The following is a 22878-nucleotide window of genomic DNA, read 5'->3' on the forward strand; positions in this document are numbered from 1 at the left end:
GTCACGTGTTCCATTTTTAGGGCTTCAATTGATTTAGTCTATTTTTAGGAAACAGAAACATCAATGCGGAATACTTTCACGCCCATGACTATTTGTACAGACCAGACACGAGTATCTGATGTTACATGAGCGTTTGTGTTATGTGTGCTGATTTCTTACTGACAGCCCAATTAGGGTCGTTAAGTGTAGGGATTTTCACTCAACATATACTTATTTGAAACTGGATGTCGTCAAATAATAAAATAAAATATAAATATAGTTTTTGTCTTACAAATACTTTACAAATAAAAAATAAAATTATAACACTGTATATTTTGTAGCTAAATTCAGACCTATTATAAAAGTTATTTATTTAATATCATTTTAAAGAAATGTTTTTTTAATGTTGAAAAATATTAAGAGAGATATTTTTTATGCTTATTTTTTAAAAAGATTAGTTAAAAACGAATCATAACAGTTTGAATTTAAATATTCGAAAAAATAATGATACAATCATAACTTCTAATAATAATATTATTATTAAATATTATTAAATAATATTATTGTATAAAGCATAGAGGTAAGTAAAAGTCTATTTAAGCCACAAAATAAATTTATTTTCATAATAATTATCTAAAACAATGGTAAACATTATTTCATCTAAGATTCCAATGTCTACAACAATTTTATCGTTAAAGCTGGCGTGTAAATAAGCTTCAAGTGCATTCTATTTTATAGCGTTGCGTTATATCGTTGTCCGAAAATGCAAGGTCTACCTGCAGTAACCCTCACCCTGAAGGAAGAGCCGAAATGCTTCTGCGATCTTGTTTGGCTGCTCCTCTAATACCATTCCACAATCTGAAATGCTCAACCAGGATGTTTTTGCCGGTTCCAAGCGGCCGTTGAAGGTCACAGTATCGTCTACGTGAGGTGACAGTGCTCCAGTAACATTTAAAACGGGAACTTTTATAGTATTACTGTCTCGGGATATTCCTAAATCAGATCGACGTAAGTAAGAATCTATAAACATAGAAAGGTTTACTGGATTGATATGTGAGAAACAATCCTTGTATACGTGAGCTAAATCGTGGTTACGATCGTCTGTGCTACGGCCAAAGTGATGCCACATTAGGTAATCGAGTGCACCCTGAGTCATTCCGCTGGATCGCAGTTGTCGAGTATTAATTTTTTGGTAAAGCCATTCTGTCCACCCTGCTTGAGTTGACGTACAGTTTATAAGAACTAGAGCATCGACCTTCTGGGGGCTAGCGATGGCGTAACGAGCTAATATATTTGCTCCTGCACCGACCCCAAATCCAATAAAAGATCTAATACCAAAATTACCGAGGACAAAATCTATTTGAGATGCCAGGGCATCCATGGATGGATAGGAGAAATCTTCGGGTAAAGTAGAAGCTCCCTCTTCTTGTCCCGGAGCATTAATGTGATAGATGCAAAACTGATCTAATATAGATCTCATGTCAACAAAATTGAAAAATGCTTGAAAATTCGCTGCATAATTGAGGCCCAAATCATGGTATGTGATTATAGCGCGCTTATTACGATCTCCCCGGACTGCGACCAAGATGTCTCCGCGCGAAGTCCTGACTCTCTCTTCTACGCATGCGCCGTCACTTTGTAATCGCCTGTCCGATGGACAATGGAGCTGAACACTTTTCAAATCATCCTCTAAGTTGTCTGAGGACATCATATTTAAAAGAGCAATGTTTTCTTGTATGGTAGTTGTTGGCATTGTTCTTACTTCGTAAAAGTGCTTCAACGAGGTTACTCTTTGTCAGGCTATCAAAGATATATATCTTATACAACTAAGCTGTTTATATATATTTTGTATTCAACGATGCGAGTTTTCACAACAATATTAGTATTAATTAACGTAATTCAATATACGCAGCTGTATATGTCTTAATATTCATGACTAGCACTCTGAACACATACCTACGTAGATTCAGGTAACACACGCGTTAAAATAACATTGCTTTATGCTTTAATTTCACGAAAATATTTTACAAACGCAATATTTTAGCAAGATGAACACTGGAAATGGTCAGTAAAGCATTGAAGGGGCGCGCGTAAGTCCCAGAGAACGGTCTATTCGGCACTGATCGGCAGTTTTCGTTACACCTCGGTCAGCGACGCAAGTGGATAACAACGGCTCGCACGATGTTCAGGTCGTTGGATCGTAAAGCGCATGCGGACTGGGAGTTATAACGAGTCGATTTTTAATAGTTTCTACTCTATTCATATGCTATTACATAAAACTGGATAACTTGGATATAACTAGATAATGAAATTAGCAATAAACATATCTGAAGTTGAAGAGTTTGTTTAAAATACTGTTACCAAATATCTTAGGAAGTAACAGTATATTTTTAATGTTTCATAATAAATATAAACATGTCTTAATTTTTTTTTTAAAGATCAAAAAAGTTATTATAGCTTATATTAGTAGAATTACTTTAAGAAGTTATGAATCATCAATAATTTGTTAATCTAATACTTAAGTATATAAAAAACTCGTATTACAGTACCTATTAGTTATCGAATTCCTCCGGAACATCTTGACCAATTTTTATCATTTTTTTGTGTATATTAATATAGGTAAAATAGGTCTTAGGCTATATGAGATAATGGTGTCTCTATCCATATAACAGAATAACGTTTGCCAGGTCAGCTACTTTAAAATTATTTTCGAGAAATATTAGACTGGTTCTTATTCAAATTATATTAAATAATTATGGTAATAAAATCAATTTTTATTTACCATAAAATAAAGTCTTGTAAATTTATAAGTTGAGTTTGGTACTTTATATCAAAAACACATTAGATGTAACGCAAGCAAGTCACGTAAAGGCAGCATCGGGAGGTTCAATTGACTGAGCTTTCCGCGAACACTTCTAATAGCTTTTACTTTTATTTTATTTGTTCGTATTTTATTAAGAATCGCTTTACTAACACATTTGAAAGTAAACAGACCATTTACGATCGATACAGAGAAACAATAGGTACGTCTTTTAAGTTTTTTTTTTGGTATCTCAAGGGAACCCTGTTGCGGGTTCCCCTGGTTATACGGGTCATCTGGGACGCCCGGGTAGGCAGTCCTAGACCGTATGTCGACTTCAGCACTTGGGGGTGCAATACTGACCAAACTCCTGCGGGAGCCTTCATCCGCTTTATCTATCCGCTATCCGCTTCGGGTCCCTGATCAGGCAACAGGATCCCTCCAGCGACAGGCTGACCTCGCCAGACTTCTCCTCTATAGTAACTGTCCGGCTCACCAAATACGTCTTTTAAGATGCATTACACACAATCTTATTTAACCATATACTTGGTAAAAACAAATATTTTAGAAATATTGACAAAAATAATAATTAAATATGTTTATATGTGTTTATTGAAGGGGTAAAAAAAAGTTCGGCTTCGGGAGTTGTTCAGCGCTTGCCTCGCATCTGGACGATTCCCGAAGCCGTGGAAGAAGGGACGGCTGTGCCTGTTACTCGACTCACTCTCCGCATACATTCCCATCGTCCTGCTGGATGACACGGGCAAACTCCAGGAGAGACTCGTGGCCACTCGTGTCGTCCGGCACTTGGAGGAAACTGGGCCCGGGTTATCCGAGGCCGAATACAGGTTCAGAGCGGGGCGGTCCACATTAGACGCCCCGCTCTGGCTCAAAGGATGGACGCAGGCTGCGGTCCACGAGAGGGAGAAGGCGTTGGCTGTCTCGCTCGACATTGCCAACGCCTTTAACAGCCTCCCACACGCGACAATACAGGAGGCACTCCAGCACCATCGCGTGCCCTTGTATCTGCGGAGGCTGTTGGGCGACTACCTCCAGGGTCACGAGGTCCTGGTGCCGGGGCGCGACGGTCTGATTCGACGTCACGTCTCGTGCGGAGTTCCACAGGGGTCTGTGCTGGGTCTGCTCCTGTGGAACGTCAGCTACGTCTGAGTGCTTCGGGGTACGCTGCCCGCAAGGGTACGGGTGTCGTGCTACGTCGACGACACCCTAGTCGTAGCCAAAGGAAGGAACCTCGCGGAGGTGATGCGGTCGGCCACGGCCGGCACAACACTCGTGGTCAGCCGTATACGAGCCCTGGGGCTAGAAGTCGCCCTAAGTAAGACCGAGGCTCTGCTGTTCCTCGGGGGATTCCCGGGCAGTGGACGGTGGACGCGATCAGGCCGGTCCTTCGGAAGTGGGTGAGGCGGCGCTTCGGGCCGCAGACCTTCTGTTTGGGGCAGGTATTTTCCGGACACGGGTGCTTCGGTAAGTACCTGCACCAAATCGCGAGACCAGTTTCAACGATCCATCGCAGTATCCAGCGGTTCAAGGAGACCTGTACTTATGTGAGAAGAGCAGGACAAGGCAGAAAAAGACGCACTTCGAGTAGGGATGATCATTTCATTCGGCTTCGTCTACGTAGGTTTGACAGCCCTCCAAACCTGACATGAGTTAGAAGCAGTGCGAGGTGTAACCGTAAGTGAGCGTATGGTACGAAGAAGGTTCGAAGAAGCTGGTTTGGGTTCATTTGTGCCCGCCAAGGCTCCAAGGCTCGAGGTAAATCATCTCAGAAAAACTGTTAACTTTTGCTCAGGAACATCGACTTTGGAACGCGGACCAATGAATGAATTGACAGCAGGCAAAGAATATAAAGACGCAAAGGAGAACGATACATTCAGACAAATTTTGAAACTACAGTTGCATACGGTGGTGGATCAATAATGGTTTGGGCGAGCATTTGTTTGGGAGCTCGCACAGACTTGGTAGTGATTGACAGAGGGAGTCTGACTGCAGACCGCTATATCAGAGAAGTTTTAGAAGAAAATGTCGTACCGTTTGCCCCATATATCGGTGACGATTTTGTTTTTATGTAGGATAATGCTCGGTAGCATACCGCTCGGGTAACTCAAGCTTATCTTAATGATATGAATATCACTGTTATATATAGAACGTGGAGGAAATACGCGATATTAATCACCATTTTTCTAATTTAATTAATTGTTATTTTAATATTAATTTTCACTTTTCCCGGTTACATGAAAAGCTTAAAAATGTACCATTTTCACAAATAGCCTTTACTCGCAAAATCTGTTCTTAATGTGATCTCAATTTAAGAAAAACAAATGAAACTTTAAATAACAAAAGAAGTGTAGTAAGTAGATTTTAAAATAAAACCATATTTTTTTAATTTTGGACCTTTTTTTGTATTCCGCTAAATATGCCCGTGTGTATATATATGTTTGTATTTGAATCTCGGTAACGGCTCCAACGGTTTTCATAAAATTTAGTATAAAGGAGGTTTCGGGGGAGATAAATCCATCTAGCTAGGATTCATTTTTAGAAAATATCGTTTTATCCCTGTTTTAAGGAAGTGAAAAAATATCGTTAGAATACGAAGGTAAATTTCGCAACTATCAATAAAGTTGTAATAGCTCGGAGGGAAATTGGGCGGTCGAAATCAACTGAGAAGATCATGGTTCAAATCCCCATGTCCTTCATGTCCATTAAATATATTTTCCTTTTTTTCAAATTGCACTCGTTATTTTTTATTTGAATAGGCAGTTCTTATTTTTTATTCCAAAAAACACGATTTGTTGGAGTGTCTATCAGTTTTTGAGAAGCAATTACTCTCAATCTTGTAATTGTCTAATTAGCGTCAATTTTTAACTTATCGTCATTTTTTTATACATGCCTTTGTTACACATCATGCGTTAATTCATTATTAATAATTGTGTTTGTCGGCAAACGAAAAAAAAAACCGACCAATTATATCGACAAGTAATACAACGTAGGTATACGAAAAAACAGTCACGAAATACGTATTATCAAAGATTACTTCAAAAGTTGTAAACATATCTCGATATGTGACCACCATAGATATAGTAAAAAAAGTAGATAATGCGCGGCCTTTGTTGTTAGTGAAGCCACAAAACTCGGCTCCTTCAAGTAAATACACGCGCTCACGCACACATATGCATCAAACTACGCTCATTTTCGTTAGTATGTCACGAGGCTTCATACAGTAACTTTGCTTATAAAATGCCGTCTTGTGTGATTAAATGGTGCAAAAACAATACCAAAGTAAACAAAAAATCTGAAGGAATATCGTTTCACACGTAAGTACATATAAAACTTTAAATTTATTGTTATTCCAAAATAATATTGAGGTTATTCGGAACTTATAATTTCAATGTCACGAAATGACGTACCACGGGAGTGCTGCCAGTAGTTCTTTTTTTCAATACCCCAAAATGTGGGTAAGTCAATTGTACGCAATCAGAGAAATAATTAAGTAAAAAGTAGACATAGTTGTTGTTTTTTTTCTCGTGTTATTTTGTGTTACATAAATTGAAAATAAAAATATCAAAATATATTTATGAATTATTAACTCGTTTGTTTTATGTTTTAACTTTTTACAATATTTGAGTAAACTAGGTACCCATATTTTACTATCAAATTTCATGGTTTTAGGTTTCCAACGAATATGTTAATAAGAGGTGAATGGGTAGCGGCTGTAAGACTGAGAAAATGACCACGATTATGCTGGCCATGCGCATAAAGTCAATTTAATACGATTAGTGATTGAAAAATATTTGAACATAAGACTACATCATATTAGTAAAATGCAAACAATGACGATGACTCTGAGTTCTAAGCGACAAAAATTTAAAAAACTTATACAACATAAAGGATTCTAGGTTTAAGAAAAATAGTTAAAAAAACCGACTGCAAACTGAAAAGAGATAAACAGAGGGGATAGGAAGTGTCCATTCATACGATTATCTTACGAATATATTTTTTTATTATTCTACCGATTTTTTTTTTATTTTTAGTAAATTTACTTAAAACTATAAACAGGTTTTTATTTTCACATACCCATTTTACCTATATTAAATTAATTGTTTAATAAAAATTTTAGGGACTTTTTTTAAAAGGTGTCAACACTTCACTCACTCACACATCTTTAAAAAAGTGGCTTCAGTTTTCTGTTCTAGGTGCGTTATCTACCTTTTTTTACTTGATCTATGGTGACCACATGATAAACATCGGCTTTCGATTAAGTTAAAAATCATCAAAATCGGTACACCCAGTAAAATGTTATTGCGGATTTTCGAGAGTTTCCCTCGATTTCTCTGGGATCCTATCATTAGATCCTGGTTTCCTCATCATAGTACCAAACTAGGGATATCTCATTTCCATCAAAAAAAGAATTATCAAAATCGGTACATCCAGTAGAAAGTTATGCGGTATAATACGATGTAGGTCGACGAAAAAAGCGTCAAGTAAAAACGCATTATTAGATATAACTCGAAAAGTAATTGTTAGATCTCAAATAAATTTAAATGGGACCAATTGACAAACACCACTTTTCGATTAAAAAAAAATTGTCGAAATCGATCCACCCGGTCAAAAGTTCTGATGTAATATACATAAAAAAATACAGTCGAATTGAGAACCTCCTCCTTTTTTGGAAGTCGGTTAAAAAAAGAACGTGGGGTGCATTTTACTATATTTTCATAACTTGTTACTACGTTTTTTATAAGTCTCCGCACATAGATAGTTGCAAGAACAATAATTGGTACATTTAATATATCAAGCACCCCACGCTTTTTCCTCTGAATTGAAGTATTGTCTTAATAACTTAAATTTTATTATAATTTTATTTTGAAGTAATTAATTATAATTGATTGTTCGCTCTTCTACTACTGTAATATATATAAACTCTTTGTAATTAAAAATTATTTTCTAATTTTTAATTTTAAAAATATATTAGCATTCTGCACTCCTTCTCTGTATCTATACTAATTTTATAAAGAGGAAAAGTTTCTAACTTTATTTGTTTGTAGGGGGTGATCTTCGTAAATACTGATCCAATCATGAAAATTCTTTCACTAACAGAAAACTACACTATTCAGGAGTGACATAGGCTATATACTCCTCCAAAACGGATGGACAGATTTTTATGAATTTTTTTGTGCATATCGGGTAGGTCTGAGAATTAGCCCACATTTATTTTTCATACAGCTAAGTTATAAGGAGGTGCGGGAGATGGGGCGGGGGGGGGGTTTAATAACATATATGATAAAACAACGTTTGCGGGGTCACCTAGTATAATATAAATATAAATATTTAACCCCACACGGTCTTAAAGTGAGCAAATTAATGCTTGTGTTATAGATAACAGCCGACAATTTTTTTTTTCGATAAACATTCCTATAAATAATAAATATATAAATAAAAGATATAAATAAATGAAACATTTTTTATGGGACTAAGCTATTCTATATTCTAAGGTAAACTAAAAAACATAACTTAAACATAACTTAAAATCTAACTTACAAGCGATACTAAAATTAAACTCTTCTCCTATATGAAAAAAACGGCTGCTACTTATGAATCTTCTACATGTGCTCCTCCGCAGTCAAAGGCCTACCGCCGCTGCCAGCTCCACCATAGGGTCTGACGCATCCTGGCGTCTCCTTGGCCCGTAATAGGTATTTCTTACCCTTCTTTCTATCTGAAAATAATTGTATTGTATTGTAAATGAAACATTTTTTTATTAGACTAACCAATTCCATATTCTAAGGTATTACATAACTTAAAATCTAACTTACAATCAATACTAAAATTACACTACGGCTGCTAATTTTCAGCACCTTCCATATCTGCTACTCTGCTGTCCAGGCCTTCTATTTTTTGTCGTAGTTCAAAAACTGAAATTCAAGTATTTTGATTAAATTGTGACAATAAGTTATTTGAAATAATGAATGAATATTTTGCTTGATTCTGCTTATTAGAGAGTAATAACGATGAAACTCGTTTCATTTTGTATAAAAGGAAAATAACTATTCTCGACAATGTCGAAGTGACAAATTTGTATCATTAAAAGAATATTTAAAAAGATATTTCAAGACTAATCTTACTTTCTTGCCTCATCAGGTCATTTACTTGACGTAGTTCTTTTACGTCTTCTTTTCCGGCATTTTGTTTTAATAGCCGTATAACCTTTTTCAATATGACGCCTTTGGAGGCCTAAAAACAATGTTTTATTAATGTTTTGTACATACCTATGCAAAAAGCGGGTAAATTGATTGAATAATGAAAACATGCAGAAAAGTAAAAATTCAAACAAAAACTCTCACAGACTTTTTTTTGAATTGCTGGAAGAAAATATCATAGTCTAGCGGATAATATTTATAAAGAGGATATTTATAGTATAAAAATCAACTCAGTTGTTACTTTTGATTTTTTTTTTGTCCTCTCCGTTATGCAGAAAAAAAAGCAAATATTAAAAAAGTAACTACAACTTCTACATGTCAAGCAGTCGATGTAAAGCATATAGGTACGTAGAAATTTTCAATGTTAATTATTATAGCTATATTACTTACAGCTTTATGGCAGCCAACCGCCGCTGCTAGCTCCGCCATAGCGTCTGACGCCTCCTGGCGTCTCCTTCGCTCGTAATAGGCATTTCTCGCCCTTCTTTCTGACTGAAAATATTGCAATAGTATATAAGCGAGTTAAAACAAAATCACTTGCGTAAATCTAATAAGGAATTTATATTATTTGCTTTTTATACGTAGTACCTTACTTTCAGAATAAAAGTAATACATATAAAAACAAAAGAAACTTGTACTATTTTTATAAATTATAGTAATTTTTGTTATATTTTTCTGTTCTTCTAATTTTTTACACTTACGCTTGTTAACGGGGTCCGGGCGGAGCCGGAAGGTCTACCACGTCGGACCTCAAACGGGTGACTATTATAATCCTGTAAAAGAAAAACTGTTGAAATATACGAATAAATAAACAACACCTTCGGTAGCGAAGATATGACAGAAAATATTTATATTTGTATCTTTTAGCTTTTAAAACCAAAAAAATATAAAATAGGATGAAACCCATTGTAAGTTGTGAGAGCATAAAGAGGTAAATTATCACCAAATTTCGTAAAAAAAAAAAAATCTTCTATAAGAAAAATAAAAAACTATAAACTTGGATTTTTGAATTTTTGAATTTTTCATATAAATTTTGAGCTTATGTGAAAAATGTGTAAATACAAAAGTTGTAGATCTTTTTTACTTCCTACAACTCTGCTATTGAAATTTTTTCCATAGGACTTGTAGTTTAGCCGAAAATCGAGATAAACCGTTTTTGACCTAAACCAACAGATACCTGCAGATTTTCGAGAGTTTCCCTCGATGTCTCTGGGATCCCTTCATCAGATCCTGGCTTCCTTATCATGGTACCACACCGGGGATATCTCCTTTCCTACAAAAAAAGAATTATCAAAATTGGTTCATAAACGACGAAGTTATTCCCGAACATACATTAAAAATATACATAATATATATACGGTCGAATTGAGTAACCTCCTCCTTTTTTGAAATCTGTTAAAACCTACTTACCATTTCGAAAGATTGTCTACTGTAACAACACGAAACTAAAATTAAAGTTTGAAATGAAGATCAGACGGACACAACTACAATCACAGACAGACACGAATAAGTAAAATGCAACGTCGAGAATGACTGCATTTCAAAAATATTAAGCTTATATACTATACAAAACCGTTTCAACTCCGCCTTATCTCCCCACATGACCCTAAACTCAGGTAGAGTATTTTTTACTTAAAATTAGTAAAAGTTAAGTTCAATGCGAACCTTTCTTGGATGACAATAGGATCGTCCTTCGTTTTGAGCGCAGATTTTGTTTCTACTCGTATAACAGGTAATACACTATTATATAGGTATAATAAATAGATCCGAAATGAGATAACGGATAAGGACCGACCTGTAATAACTACTACTATGTCCACTACGTACGTACTAGATTGTTCTTATAAAACTTTTACCCATAATAATAAATAGATAAAATAATATTTCAACGTAATACAGATTAGATCTTACACAACATTTTATGGGATCTGTTTAGTTAACGGGATCTCGTTGCATCCTAACGAAAAAAGAATTCAATGTCGTCTGTCTTGAACTACAAATCTGAGGAATCAAACACGAGAAACAAATGCAGACTCTGCTAAGCTAAGTTTCAGCCTATAATATCCCACTGCTGGGCATAGGCCTCTTTCCCCACGTAGAAGAAGGATCAGAGCTTAATCCACCACGCTGCGGGTTGGAAGATAGATTCCCTACTATGAGTAACGATCGCTATCAGGTGTACATGATAACAACCGCGACCGACAGCTTAACGTGATCTCCGAGTAACAGTGGGGAGACCCACAAGGACTAAAAACTAGACGGGAAATAAATGATTGTATAAACACAAATATCCACTCCGACACTCCGAGCGGGAATCGATACCGTGACCATCGGTGTTTAGGCGCCGCCGACACGGCTCACACAGCATTATATACACCAGAGCGATCGTAAGTGCAGACCGCATATATAATAATAATAATAATACGGTGTATTTCGGGGCTAGCTCATAGTGCTCTAGTGTCAGTAACAATGTTTCTTAAAATCAGGTGTTAATACAACAATAAATTTTAAAATAGTTGCATTTATAAATTTACAATTAAAATAATTCATCGTACATTCAATGTCGCAGCATTGGACTCTCCCATCTATCTATAAATACTTTCAAAATACTATTGTGGCTACTGCGGCGATTTAAAGTCATCACGGACGCATGGCAGCGCCACGGCAGCCCCAACTGTAGTATCTTCAGCGCATTATTGTATTGTACCGTACCTACACGGAGGTCAGTATAATCTATAACTGGTGCACAGACTACATGTATAAAACGATTGGTAGAAGGCAATAAATGTATAAAAAACGAGTAAAGAGCTGAATAATTTATATTAAAACTCGACGCTCTTCCTTGAACGAATGTTTTAGAAGTATACAAGACCTTGCGGTTATCCCTGCGGTTCCAAAAAGACTGTCGTCAGACTGAAAGAGAAACTGATGGATGAGCAGCGAAATCTAAATAACACGATTCCGTTAGCATCCTTCGATTACAGAACTCTAAGCTCACATGACACATAATTTAATTTTAAACTGTTGATTTAAGATTTGAATTTAAATTCACTTTATCCCGTATACAAAAGTTACAAGCTATATCCTGCCGAGTTGCATGCAATGTCATTACTTTTTTAAAAGCTTTTATTTAACTTGCAATGTATGTATGTATGCATGCTTGCAGGGTGAAATCTTGCAACTCAATTTTTTACGCTTAATGAAACTGTCTCAAACAAAGTTTGATAACATTACTGTCAGTTCTATGCAAATATAATTCATATACATAATATAAATCCTAGTGAATGCAAGCAAAGTGAATGTTCAATTTACAAACAAAATAGCTAATGAAAACTTCTGGCCTATGATCCAATTAACTCTAATCTCATGACGCTCTTTTGGGAAACCATGAACCCTACCTATGGTTCATAAGCGTCCACTGCTCATTTAACGTTAATAATTTTACTAAGCGTTATTAAGGACGCTATCACATTTTTTCACAAATATCAGTGTTTTTCTCGTACCATTTAAATTAATTAGAAGTCACCCTGAGAGGATATCTTGGTTTCAAATGAAAGATAATATATTCATCTCCGAGTGACACCATAAAAATTCTATAGCCCCATACAAACTTTTCACACAAATACAGTTTAACCATCACAGAAATCGCAAAAAATTAAAAAAAGACGGGTCTGAATAGGAACCATTATAGCTAAATACACTGCACTAAGAAAAATAAATACACTAAGAAATTGTTGTTTATATAGTCCTCTATGCGTAGCGCTAGATATTTTATATAAAAATAAATAATATTTCCATTTATGAGAAAAATAAGAAACGCTCTCAAATTTCTTCATACATTTTTTACAAGTGAACCATCGTCGTTCGTCATTCCGCGCCGAAACGCGCTCATGGAAGCACAGCTGTATCGCTTCAGCGCAAGTAATAATTACGTAAAAAATGAGTTCCTCGTGTATACTGTGCTTGGACGAAATTGATACTCTACAAATTCCCACGCAATCCATAACTTTGCAACTCAAAATCTTCACAATCGATTGTCTTTGCTATGTATCTGGTTTATATATAAAAATCAATAATAATAAGTAATCTTCGCAATTTGTCTTCTTTGTAACCGACTTTAAAAAAAGGAGGAGGTTACTCAATTCGACCGTATATATATATATTTTTTTTAGAATGTATGTTCGGATATAACTTTTTCGTTTATGAACCGATTTTGATAATTTTTTTTTTGTTGGAAAGGAGATATCCCTAGTTTGGTACCATGACATAGAAACCAGGATCTGATGATGGGATCCCAGAGAAATCGAGGGAAACTCTCGAAAATTCAATAAAGTTCATATTAAATAACAAGCACTCACTGTCACATCTAAGCAATGTAGGTGTGTTCCTAACGCCAAAGAGTCAATTTGCACTTTATTATCGCTGCACAAAGTTCAAAATCAATCATATCTATCAAAACAGTGTGCAAGTTCGCGTTGGACGATCTAATGTCGCGTTCCGCAACTCAACAAAAGTGATAATATCGCGAACCCGGCCAAATTGAATAGTCGAAAAATGTAAGAGCTATAGATCATTAGTACTGATTTTTATTTTGGTTGGCTTCGCGATATTATTTTTTTATTATTACTATTATTCTTGAAATGGCTCCCTTGCGGAATTTCCAAAATCAGAGTATTTAAACTTTGCTTTATTTGGAGTTATAGTGGGAGTACAAGTTCGGTTCCAATTCCCGTACAAGTTTGCCTGAAAGAAGAGTTAACTTGCCTAAGACAAAAACACACAAAGATATATATATATATATATAAATATATAATAGTAAATATATACTTGGAATAGTTAACTTTCTTTAGATATCTCCATCCCTACCTATTTCCCTTCAGCGTGGGGCAAGACAGGGATATGTAATATCACCGAAACTGTTTACCACTGCGCTGGAGGATGTCTTTAAGACCTTAGATTGGGAACGAGGCATCAACGTCAACGGTGAACGTGTGTGGTTTCTCACCTTCATTTCGCCGACGATATTATCATCTTTGCGGAGACGTTGGATGAGTTAGGCCAGATGCTGGCCGGCCATCTGTCGCTGCCGAGCGTGGTCCGCAGCATGCTCGGCAGCGAGAGGTGCTGGTCGGCCGTAACTTCCTTCTGCGAGGAGGTTATGGCGCTAAAAGAGGCTGCGGGGCGACAGCGTGAGGCTGACGCCAATCCGCTCCACAGGAGACGACAAGGGGGAAGGAGACGCCGTTATGCGCTCCTTCACCCTTCGCAATAGATTGGGAGAAAGGCACCACTATTCCTCCCGCTCGCCACCGGGGTGATAGAGTGCTCACAGCGCCCATGGGCACTCTATAGACGAAGACGGCCTGCACATGGCGGGCCAGCCGTCGGGGCGTCGCGGTAGCACGCGAAAGCGATCCCGTTGCGCCCCGCCATGGCGATGAGGGCACCGCTGAGTTTTAGTGGGTAGTCTGGGTTGGCCAGGAGTCCCACACCCCGCAAAAAGCATTTCCCCGTGGATAAAAAAAAAGATGCTGGCCGGCCTAAACAAAAACTCCCAGCGTGTCGGTCTCTGTATGAACACTTTATTATCGCTGCGCAAAGTTCAAATTCAATCGTATCGATCAAAATAGTGTGCGTGTTCGCGTTGGAAGATCTAATGTCGTGTTCCGAAACTCAACAAAAGTGATAATATCGCGAACCCGACCAAATTCAATAGTCAAAAAATGTAAGAGCTATAGATCATTAGTACTGATTTTTATTTTGGTTAGCTTCGTGATATTATTTCTTTTGTTTTAGTTTCGGCACACGACATAAAATGCATTAGTTTTCAAGTCATTACATCTGTCAAACAAATCGCGTTAAAAAACGGTTTTATTATCTTTAATTATTAATTTAATATCACGTCACGATCAGGCCAAATCAGCGCGATCGGGCACGACGCGTCGCGCGTTCTGTGACGTAGATTTGTGCCACTTTTAAATACAATCACGTCGGTTAATAACCCGTCTATCTCTATGTTATGTGTGTTATGCATAATGTTTTTTTTTACAAATTAAACAGACAATTGCGCCACTATACCTACCTAATACGCACCGCAAAAATTTGGAATGCCCTTCCGGCTTCCGTTTTTCCAACGAACTATAACTTGGGTATCTTTAAATCAAGAGTGAATAGGCATCTTCTAGGCAAGCGCGCACCACCTTAGGCTGCATCTTCACTTGACTTCAGGTGAGATCGCAGTCAAGCGCTAGTCTATATATTAAAAAAAAAAAAATACCTTTTCAATGCATATTTTCCTATTTCTAAAGGTTGCCTGGAAGAGATCGCTACTAAACGATAAGACCACCTTTGTACATTAGATACTATCTCTATGTATAAATAACTGTTTTATGTAAAAAAAAAATTCGAGTGGTGTGCAATAAAGTTTATTCTATTCTATTCTATTATGTCATTGAGGCACACAGTTTTTAAATATTTGTCACCTTTAGGTTCCCACTGTTCCTTTAGATTATTTTCCAATCAGGTTTGAACCCTAAGTTCGCCTCTTAGTTTGAAGCCCTCTAGCAGACATCCGAGTCGGGGTTTTTAAGTGGGTCACAGAAGGGTGGCCAAAGTTCGTGGAAGCGAAGATACTTTGGTCACCCGAGCTGAACCTTACACCACCCTATCATCAGGGTGACGGTTCTGTTCAGGAGAATTTTTTGCGCTGACTATAAACTGCCATATTCCAAATCTTTTTGACAGAACGAAGTCTGTCGGGTCCGCTAGTAATTATATAAAATTCTCGTGTCACAATGCTAGTTAAAATACCCATCCAAAACGGCTGGACCGACTTTTATGAAATTTTGTGTGCATATCGGGTAGGTCGGGGTGGCCAACATTTATTTTCCATACCCCTAAGTTATAAGGGGGAGGGGGTTTAAGGGGTTAATAAAATATATGGCAAAACAACGTTTGCGGGGGCAGCTAGTATATATATAATTTATAACCGATTAAATACAGAAACTTATATGCCCTAGTAGTGTCCTACTTAACGGACAGGAAGATCAGAATCAACTATGCGAGAGCGACAAGTGAAAAGGGTACATCGAAAGGCTGCGTCCAAGGATCAGTTGGTGGACCAACCTTCTGGAACCTAATCCTGGACCCGCTACTCCGAAAAATGGCAATGTCAAGAATTTATTGTCAAGCATTTGCAGATGACGTGGTCCTTGTGTTCTCTCACCACCAGACTAGCGTATTGCAATCCCAAGCTGATACGATCCTTGCTGCCGTTCATGATTGGGGCACCCTTAATAAGTTGAGCTTCGCACCGCACAAGACCAAAGCGATGCTACTTACAAGAAAGCTCAAATATGACCTCCCCACAATTCATATGGCCGGCACTCGGCTGGGCTTTGTAAACGAAATCAAATTGCTGGGCTTGGTCATAGACTCTAAATTGACCTTTAACGCGCATGTGTCTGCTATATGTAAAAAAGCCGCAGATATATATAAACAACTAGCACGCGCGGTGAGGGTTACGTGGGGTCTGAATGGTGAGATAGTGAGGACCATATATGTGGCGGTAATAGAGCCTATAGTTCTCTATGCAGCAAGCGCATGGTCTCCGGCAGCCGAAAAACTGATGACTATAAGACAGTTGGGCTCGCTTCAGAGAGGTTTCGCTATAAAGTTATGCAAAGCGTACAGAACTGTATCTCTGGCATCGGCCTTGGTCCTCTCGGGTCTATTACCCCTTGATCTTCGAGTCCAGGAGGCTGCTACCCTATTTAAAATCAAAAAAGGGCACTGCGTGGACTTCGTTCCACCAGGAAAAGAAATGGAGCGCAGGGTGGGATATTTACAAAATCCCCACCCATCTCTACTCATAACAACCGAGTATGAGTGCTTGGAGAGCCTGGATCACCAAACTCTTAAAGATCACCGAATAATCGGTCCCCTTATATTCACAGACGGCACCAAGATAGAGGGAAGAGTCGGAGCTGCCCTAACATGGTGGGAGGGGGATAGGGAGTCCGGGTATTCTACGTTTCAACTTGAGCCCCACAATACTGTTTTTCAGTCAGAAATGTATGCACTCTACAGAGCGGTAATTATGGCAAAGCGGTCAAATTGGACCTCGATCAACATCCTAAGCGACTCAAGATCCTCGCTCGACTTATTAAGAAGCCCATCAGTGACCCACCACCTCGCTCTCGATATGAAAAAGTGCATACGTGATATGCAAGAGGACGGCAGAATTGTGAGGTTTTTCTGGCTCAGAGCCCACGCAGGAACACCGGGCAATGAGCGAGCGGACGAACTAGCTAAGAAGGCAGCACTAATGAATAAGTTGACCCCCGACTACGATCAAGTCCCAATATCGTACGTTAGGAGGCGTATACGTGAGGAGACGGTGAGGAGATGGCAGCGGCGCTATGAGTCGTCTGTGGCTGGTTCGGTCACGAAGGTGTTTTTACCGTGCGTAAAAACCGCCAGGACTATAATCAAGAATATGACACTAACACCAGTCGATGTCCAAATTCTAACCGGTCACGGGGGCTTCTCGGCGTATCTGCATCGCTTCGGCCTTAAAAGTAGTCCCTCATGTGTGTGTGACTCGGAGTGCGAGGAAACGGTGATCCATATTCTTTTAGAATGTTCACGGTTTAGCCAAAGGAGACTGGAGTTGGAAACCCAGCTACAGATAAAACTAGACCAAATGTCTCTAAACACTATCTTGGAGAAAGAGACTACAAGATCGCCTTTTCTCAAATTCGCGAGAACGGTCGCTCAAATGGCTGCTAGGGCAAATGGTTCGGTCGCTGCACTGTCTGCCGTCCATACAACACAGCCCACATTACAGAATGCAGCAGTTGCACAATCTAGCATTCCAAAAAATCCAATTGCGAGGTCACTGCAAGCTGTCCCTAAACTGCTGCGGAGACTTCTTGGGAGGGCAAAAACACCGACAACGTCTCAACACACCACCCTGTACGCCACGTTTGAAGAGCTAATTAGAGAAAGAGGAGAACGTGGCGACCCAAGTATAAGGACGCGGGGTGTAGCCCTTTTCATGAGTGACACCGCAGAAAAAATAGGTATCAGTTTCTGTCGCTCGGAGAGTTCGGATCGAGTGACGGTGTCGCCGGGACTCGCCCTGCTCTTAAAAGGGAGTACCGCAAAAACGAGCATTAAGCGTGACAAGATTGATGCTCTGGACTTGCGGATGGTGAGTGGCTCGGACTATCGATGCGTACAGCTGCAAGAAAAGGTTATCGTACTGTTCGAATGGGGCGAGGAGACCCCATTCGCGCGGGCATGCACAATACTCTCAAAACTCTGCGGAGAAGGCCAAGACAGTGGCCCGCGAAAAATTAGTGTGGATGCCATGAGGACCGGCTTCTTTAAAGGGGACATAACAAATTACTATGGATGCCTAATAGCATCAGAAAGGCACGAGATCATAGTATATGAAGACAGGGGGGAAGATCTGAGTTTCCTGAAAGCAGAAATTAAGCCATCGTCCCCAGTTGAGGGGCCGGTTCTCAGTGAGCCACCACTGAGTGAATCCGAACGCCTACAACTGAAAATAGCAGCACAGAGATCACACACCACTTCCATGACCAATAACAGTGAGCGGACTTTCGATACCCGCTTGGTGGCACTGCAGAATTCCATCCACAGATTGGTCTCTCCAATAAGGACGACGTTTAATTCGTCTCGCCGCGCGCCTCGACCTTCAACATCGACGGACCGACAGGCTATGGCTCTAAGGGAGTTTCTGAGGGTTGACCATCTAGGAAAACCGGTTAAGCCGAAAACTCACCGAACTAGGGCCGATAAGGGACAAGTAACCCCGCCCAGGCTAAGACCGGCATCGAACCCGCTAGATCATGCTGTTAACGCAATGGTTGAGTTCCTAGCCATAGTAAAAGCCAATCGAGAAGTCAACTTGGCCACATGCAAAAAGATCTTGGAGGCCCATCAGCGAGGCAGCGAAGGTCTGCTAATGGTGCTGCTCGATGAGGCAGAGGCAGCCATATATAATAACGACACGTCCCAGGTTATCAAAGGACACATGTCAGGAAAATATATGGCAGCCTATAGCGGCACGGGTGGTTTTGTGGGGACGGCCGAGGCTGCGGGGCGGGAAAACACGTCACCAAAATTTTTAACACCTGCGAGGGACCCGGTTTTAGTGGTTGCCAAGTGCACGAGAGTAATGCTGGATGACAGGATGCTTGAGATGGCAAAATCCATTTCAGTTGATCTTGACGTCGACGCGGGCCTCGTGGGCTGGCAATTGCCGAAGCTGGAGTGGATAAACGGGGTACCTGGGTGCGGAAAAACGACACACATAGTTAGGAACTTCGATGAGAATGTAGAAATAGTAGTTACCACGACGGTCGAAGCTGCCAAAGATCTTAAAGAGAAACTAGCCCGCCGCTTTGGCGACAAAATCAGGTCTAGGGTACGTACTATGGCCTCCATTTTAACAAATGGATTCAAAAAGGGCACGAAATGTAACCGTTTAACGGTGGACGAAGCCCTTATGAACCATTTTGGAGCTATAGTAATGGCAGCTCGGCTTTCGGGGGCAAACGAAGTTGTTCTCATCGGAGATGTCAACCAGTTGCCTTATATAGACAGAGAAAATCTGTTCGAAATAAGGTACTGTAGACCTTACCTGACAATCAACATCTCACGTGAGTTGTCCTGCACATATAGGAGTCCCATGGACGTTGTATATGCCATCTGCGAGGTATATATAAACATGTACTCGTCAAGTCCCACCATCCACTCTCTCAGAATGAATGGATACACTGGCGCGCCAATACCAAAACTTCAAAAGGACACCCTATACTTGGTCTATACGCAGGAGGAGAAAAAATTTCTGATGGACCAGGGATACGGTGCTGGAGAGGGATCGCGCGTCATGACCATTCATGAAGCACAAGGGCAAACCTACAGCGAGGTCATCATCGTCCAGACAAAGACCGAGAGGCTACAAATCCACGATAGTGTGCCTCATGCGGTAGTAGCGTTAACAAGACACACTAACACCTGTGTCTACTACACTGACGACGGTGATGACGCAATCGGCAGGTTCGTTAGCCGAGCGCTGGGTGCCTCAACAAAAACAATCTTGGAGCACAACCTTAAAAGAACCATCCACAAGCGTGATATGTCGTTGGCAAGGGCTCTGCTCAAGATGCTGGGATCAGGCGTGGCTCATGATATAGAAATAAGAAAGTAGATATATAGATATATAAATACTTATATCCTTTTGGTTTATCAAATAGTTACAAATAGCAGTTATTTTGCATGTTGATATATTTATTTAAATTTTAGTTAAGCTAAGTTTGATTATTAATATTATCTCAACTTTACAATTTATATAAATTTGATTGATGACCTTTTTAAATGAATTTTATTATTAACAGGTAGTATCTTTACTTTTAATTTTTTATGCGAAGTAATTTTAATTATACTTGCTACACAGCATTAATATATTGTGGAATGTGTGTACCCCGTGATGGGATACATATTAGATAATAATCTAATAGTGAATTATATATAATGTTCCATATGTATTTTGTGGATGTACCTATAAAATAAAATAAATAAATAGATAAATAAATAATTATGTAGTGAAATTTAAGTAAATAACAGAAATAGATAACTTATAAATAGATAAACAAATAATAACTATATAAAAAATAATATATATCTATCTATATAATAATATATATAAAAGCGAAAGGTCACTCACTCATCACGAAATCTCCGAAACTATAACACCTACAAACTTGAAATTTGGCAGGTAGGCTCCTTATAGGACGTAGACATCCGCTAAGAACGGATTTTACGAAAATCGACCCCTAAGGGGGTGAAATGGGGGTTGGAAGTTTGTATGAAAGTCCTATGTTTTTGAAGTAAGAGACCTGATATTTAAAATGTATGCTCTATAGATGGTAAAAAAGTGTCCAAATAATGTATCTTTAGAAATCAACCCCTTTTTGGGATTGAAACGGGGGATGGTACGTTGACTCACTGATCACGAAATCTCCGAAACTATAACACCTACAAACTTGAAATTTGGCAGGTAGGCTCCTTATAGGACGTAAACATCCGCTAAGAACGGATTTTACGAAACTCGACCCCTAAGGGGGTGGAATAGGGGTTGGAAGTTTGTATGAAAGTCCTATGTTTTTGAAGTAAGAGACCTGAAATTTAAAATGTATGCTCTATAGATGGTAAAAAAGTGTCCAAATAATGTATCTTTAGAAATCAACCCCTTTTTGGGGTTGAAACGGGGGATGGTACGTTGACTCACTGATCACGAAATCTCCGAAACTATAACACCTACAAACTTGAAATTTGGCAGAAAGGCTCCTTATAGGGCGTAGACATCCGCTAAGAACGGATTTTACGAAACTCGACCCCTAAGGGGGTAAAACGGGGGGTTGGAAGTTTGTATGAAAGTCCTATGTTTTAGAAGTAAAAGACTTGAAATTTAAAATGTATGCTCTATAGATGATGAGAAGGCGTCCAAATAATGTATCTTTAGAAATACACCCCTTTTTGGGGTTAAAACGGGGATGGTAGGTTGACTCACTGATCACGAAATCTCCGAAACTATAACACTTAAAAACTTGAAATTTGGCAGGTAGGCTCCTTATAAGACGTAGACATCCGCTAAGAACGGATTTTAAGAGAAACGACCCCTAAGGGGGTAAAACTGGGGTTGGAAGTTTGTGTGAAAGTCCTATGTTTTTTGAAGTAAGAGACTTGAAATTTCAAATGTAAGTTCTATAGATGGTGAAAAGGTGTCCAAATAATGTATCTTTAGAAATCAACCCGTTTTCGGGGTTAAAACGGGGGATAGTAGGTTGGCTCACTGGTCACGAAATTTCCGAAACTATAACACCTACAAACTTGAAATTCGGCAGAAAGGCTCCTTATAGAGCGTAGACATCCGCTAAGAACGAATTTTATGAAATTCGACCCTTAAGGGGGTAAAACGGGGGTTGGAAGTTTGTGTGAAAGTCCCATGTTTTTGAAGTAAGAGACTTGAAATTTAAAATGTATACCTTATAGATGATGAGAAGGTGTCCAAATAATGAATCTTTAGAAATCAACTCGCTTTTGGGGTTAAAACGGGGGATGGTAGGTTTACTCACTCATCACGAAATCTCCGAAACTATAACACCTACAAACTTGAAATTTGGCAGATAGGCTCCTTAGAAGGCGTAGACATTCGTTAAGAACGGGTTTTACAAAACTCGACCCCTAAGGGGGTAAAACGGGGGTTGGAAGTTTGTATGAAAGTCCTATGTTTTTGCAGTAAGAGACTTGAAATTTAAAATGTAAGCTCTATAGATGATGAAAAGGTGTCCAAATAATGTATCTTTAGAAATCAACTCCTTTTTGGGGCTAAAACGGGGGATAGTAGGTTGACTCACTTATCGCGAAACCTCCGAAACTATGACACCTAAAAACTTGAAATTTGGCAAATAGGCTCATTATAGGTCGTAGACATCCGCTAAGAACGGATTTTATGAAATTCGATCCCTAAGGGGATAAAACGGGGGTTGGAAGTTTGTATGAAAGTCCCATGTTTTTGAAGTAAGAGACTTGAAATTTAAAACGTGTGCTCTATAGATGATGAGAAAGAGTCTAAATAATGTATCTTTAGAAATCAACTCCCTTATGGGGTTAAAACGGGGGATGATAGATTGACTCGCTCATCACGAAATCTCCGGAACTATAACAGCTACAAACTTAAAATTTGATAGATAATTTCCTTATAGAGTGTAGACATCTTTTAAGAACGAATTTTACGAAACTCGACCCCTAAAGGGGTAAAACGGGGGTTGGAAGTTTGTATGAAAG

General features: G+C 38.8%; 1 protein-coding gene across 1 annotated transcript; it reads right to left on the bottom strand.

Moving 5' to 3' along the window:
- Window positions 1–574: 574 nt before the first annotated feature.
- Window positions 575–1747, bottom strand: LOC123662398 (protein NDRG3-like). The gene has a single exon (XM_045597240.1). The coding sequence runs from the start codon at window positions 1730–1732 to the stop codon at window positions 752–754; it is 981 nt and encodes a 326-aa protein (XP_045453196.1). The 5' UTR covers window positions 1733–1747; the 3' UTR covers window positions 575–751.
- Window positions 1748–22878: the final 21131 nt, after the last annotated feature.

This window comes from Melitaea cinxia, chromosome 18 (genome assembly GCF_905220565.1).
Source record: "Melitaea cinxia chromosome 18, ilMelCinx1.1, whole genome shotgun sequence".
In the NCBI taxonomy this organism is placed as follows: domain Eukaryota; kingdom Metazoa; phylum Arthropoda; class Insecta; order Lepidoptera; family Nymphalidae; genus Melitaea; species Melitaea cinxia.

Bases quoted from the DNA above. Each gene is read 5' to 3' on its own strand.
- LOC123662398 (XM_045597240.1), bottom strand. From the start codon at position 1,732: ATGCCAACAACTACCATACAAGAAAACATTGCTCTTTTAAATATGATG.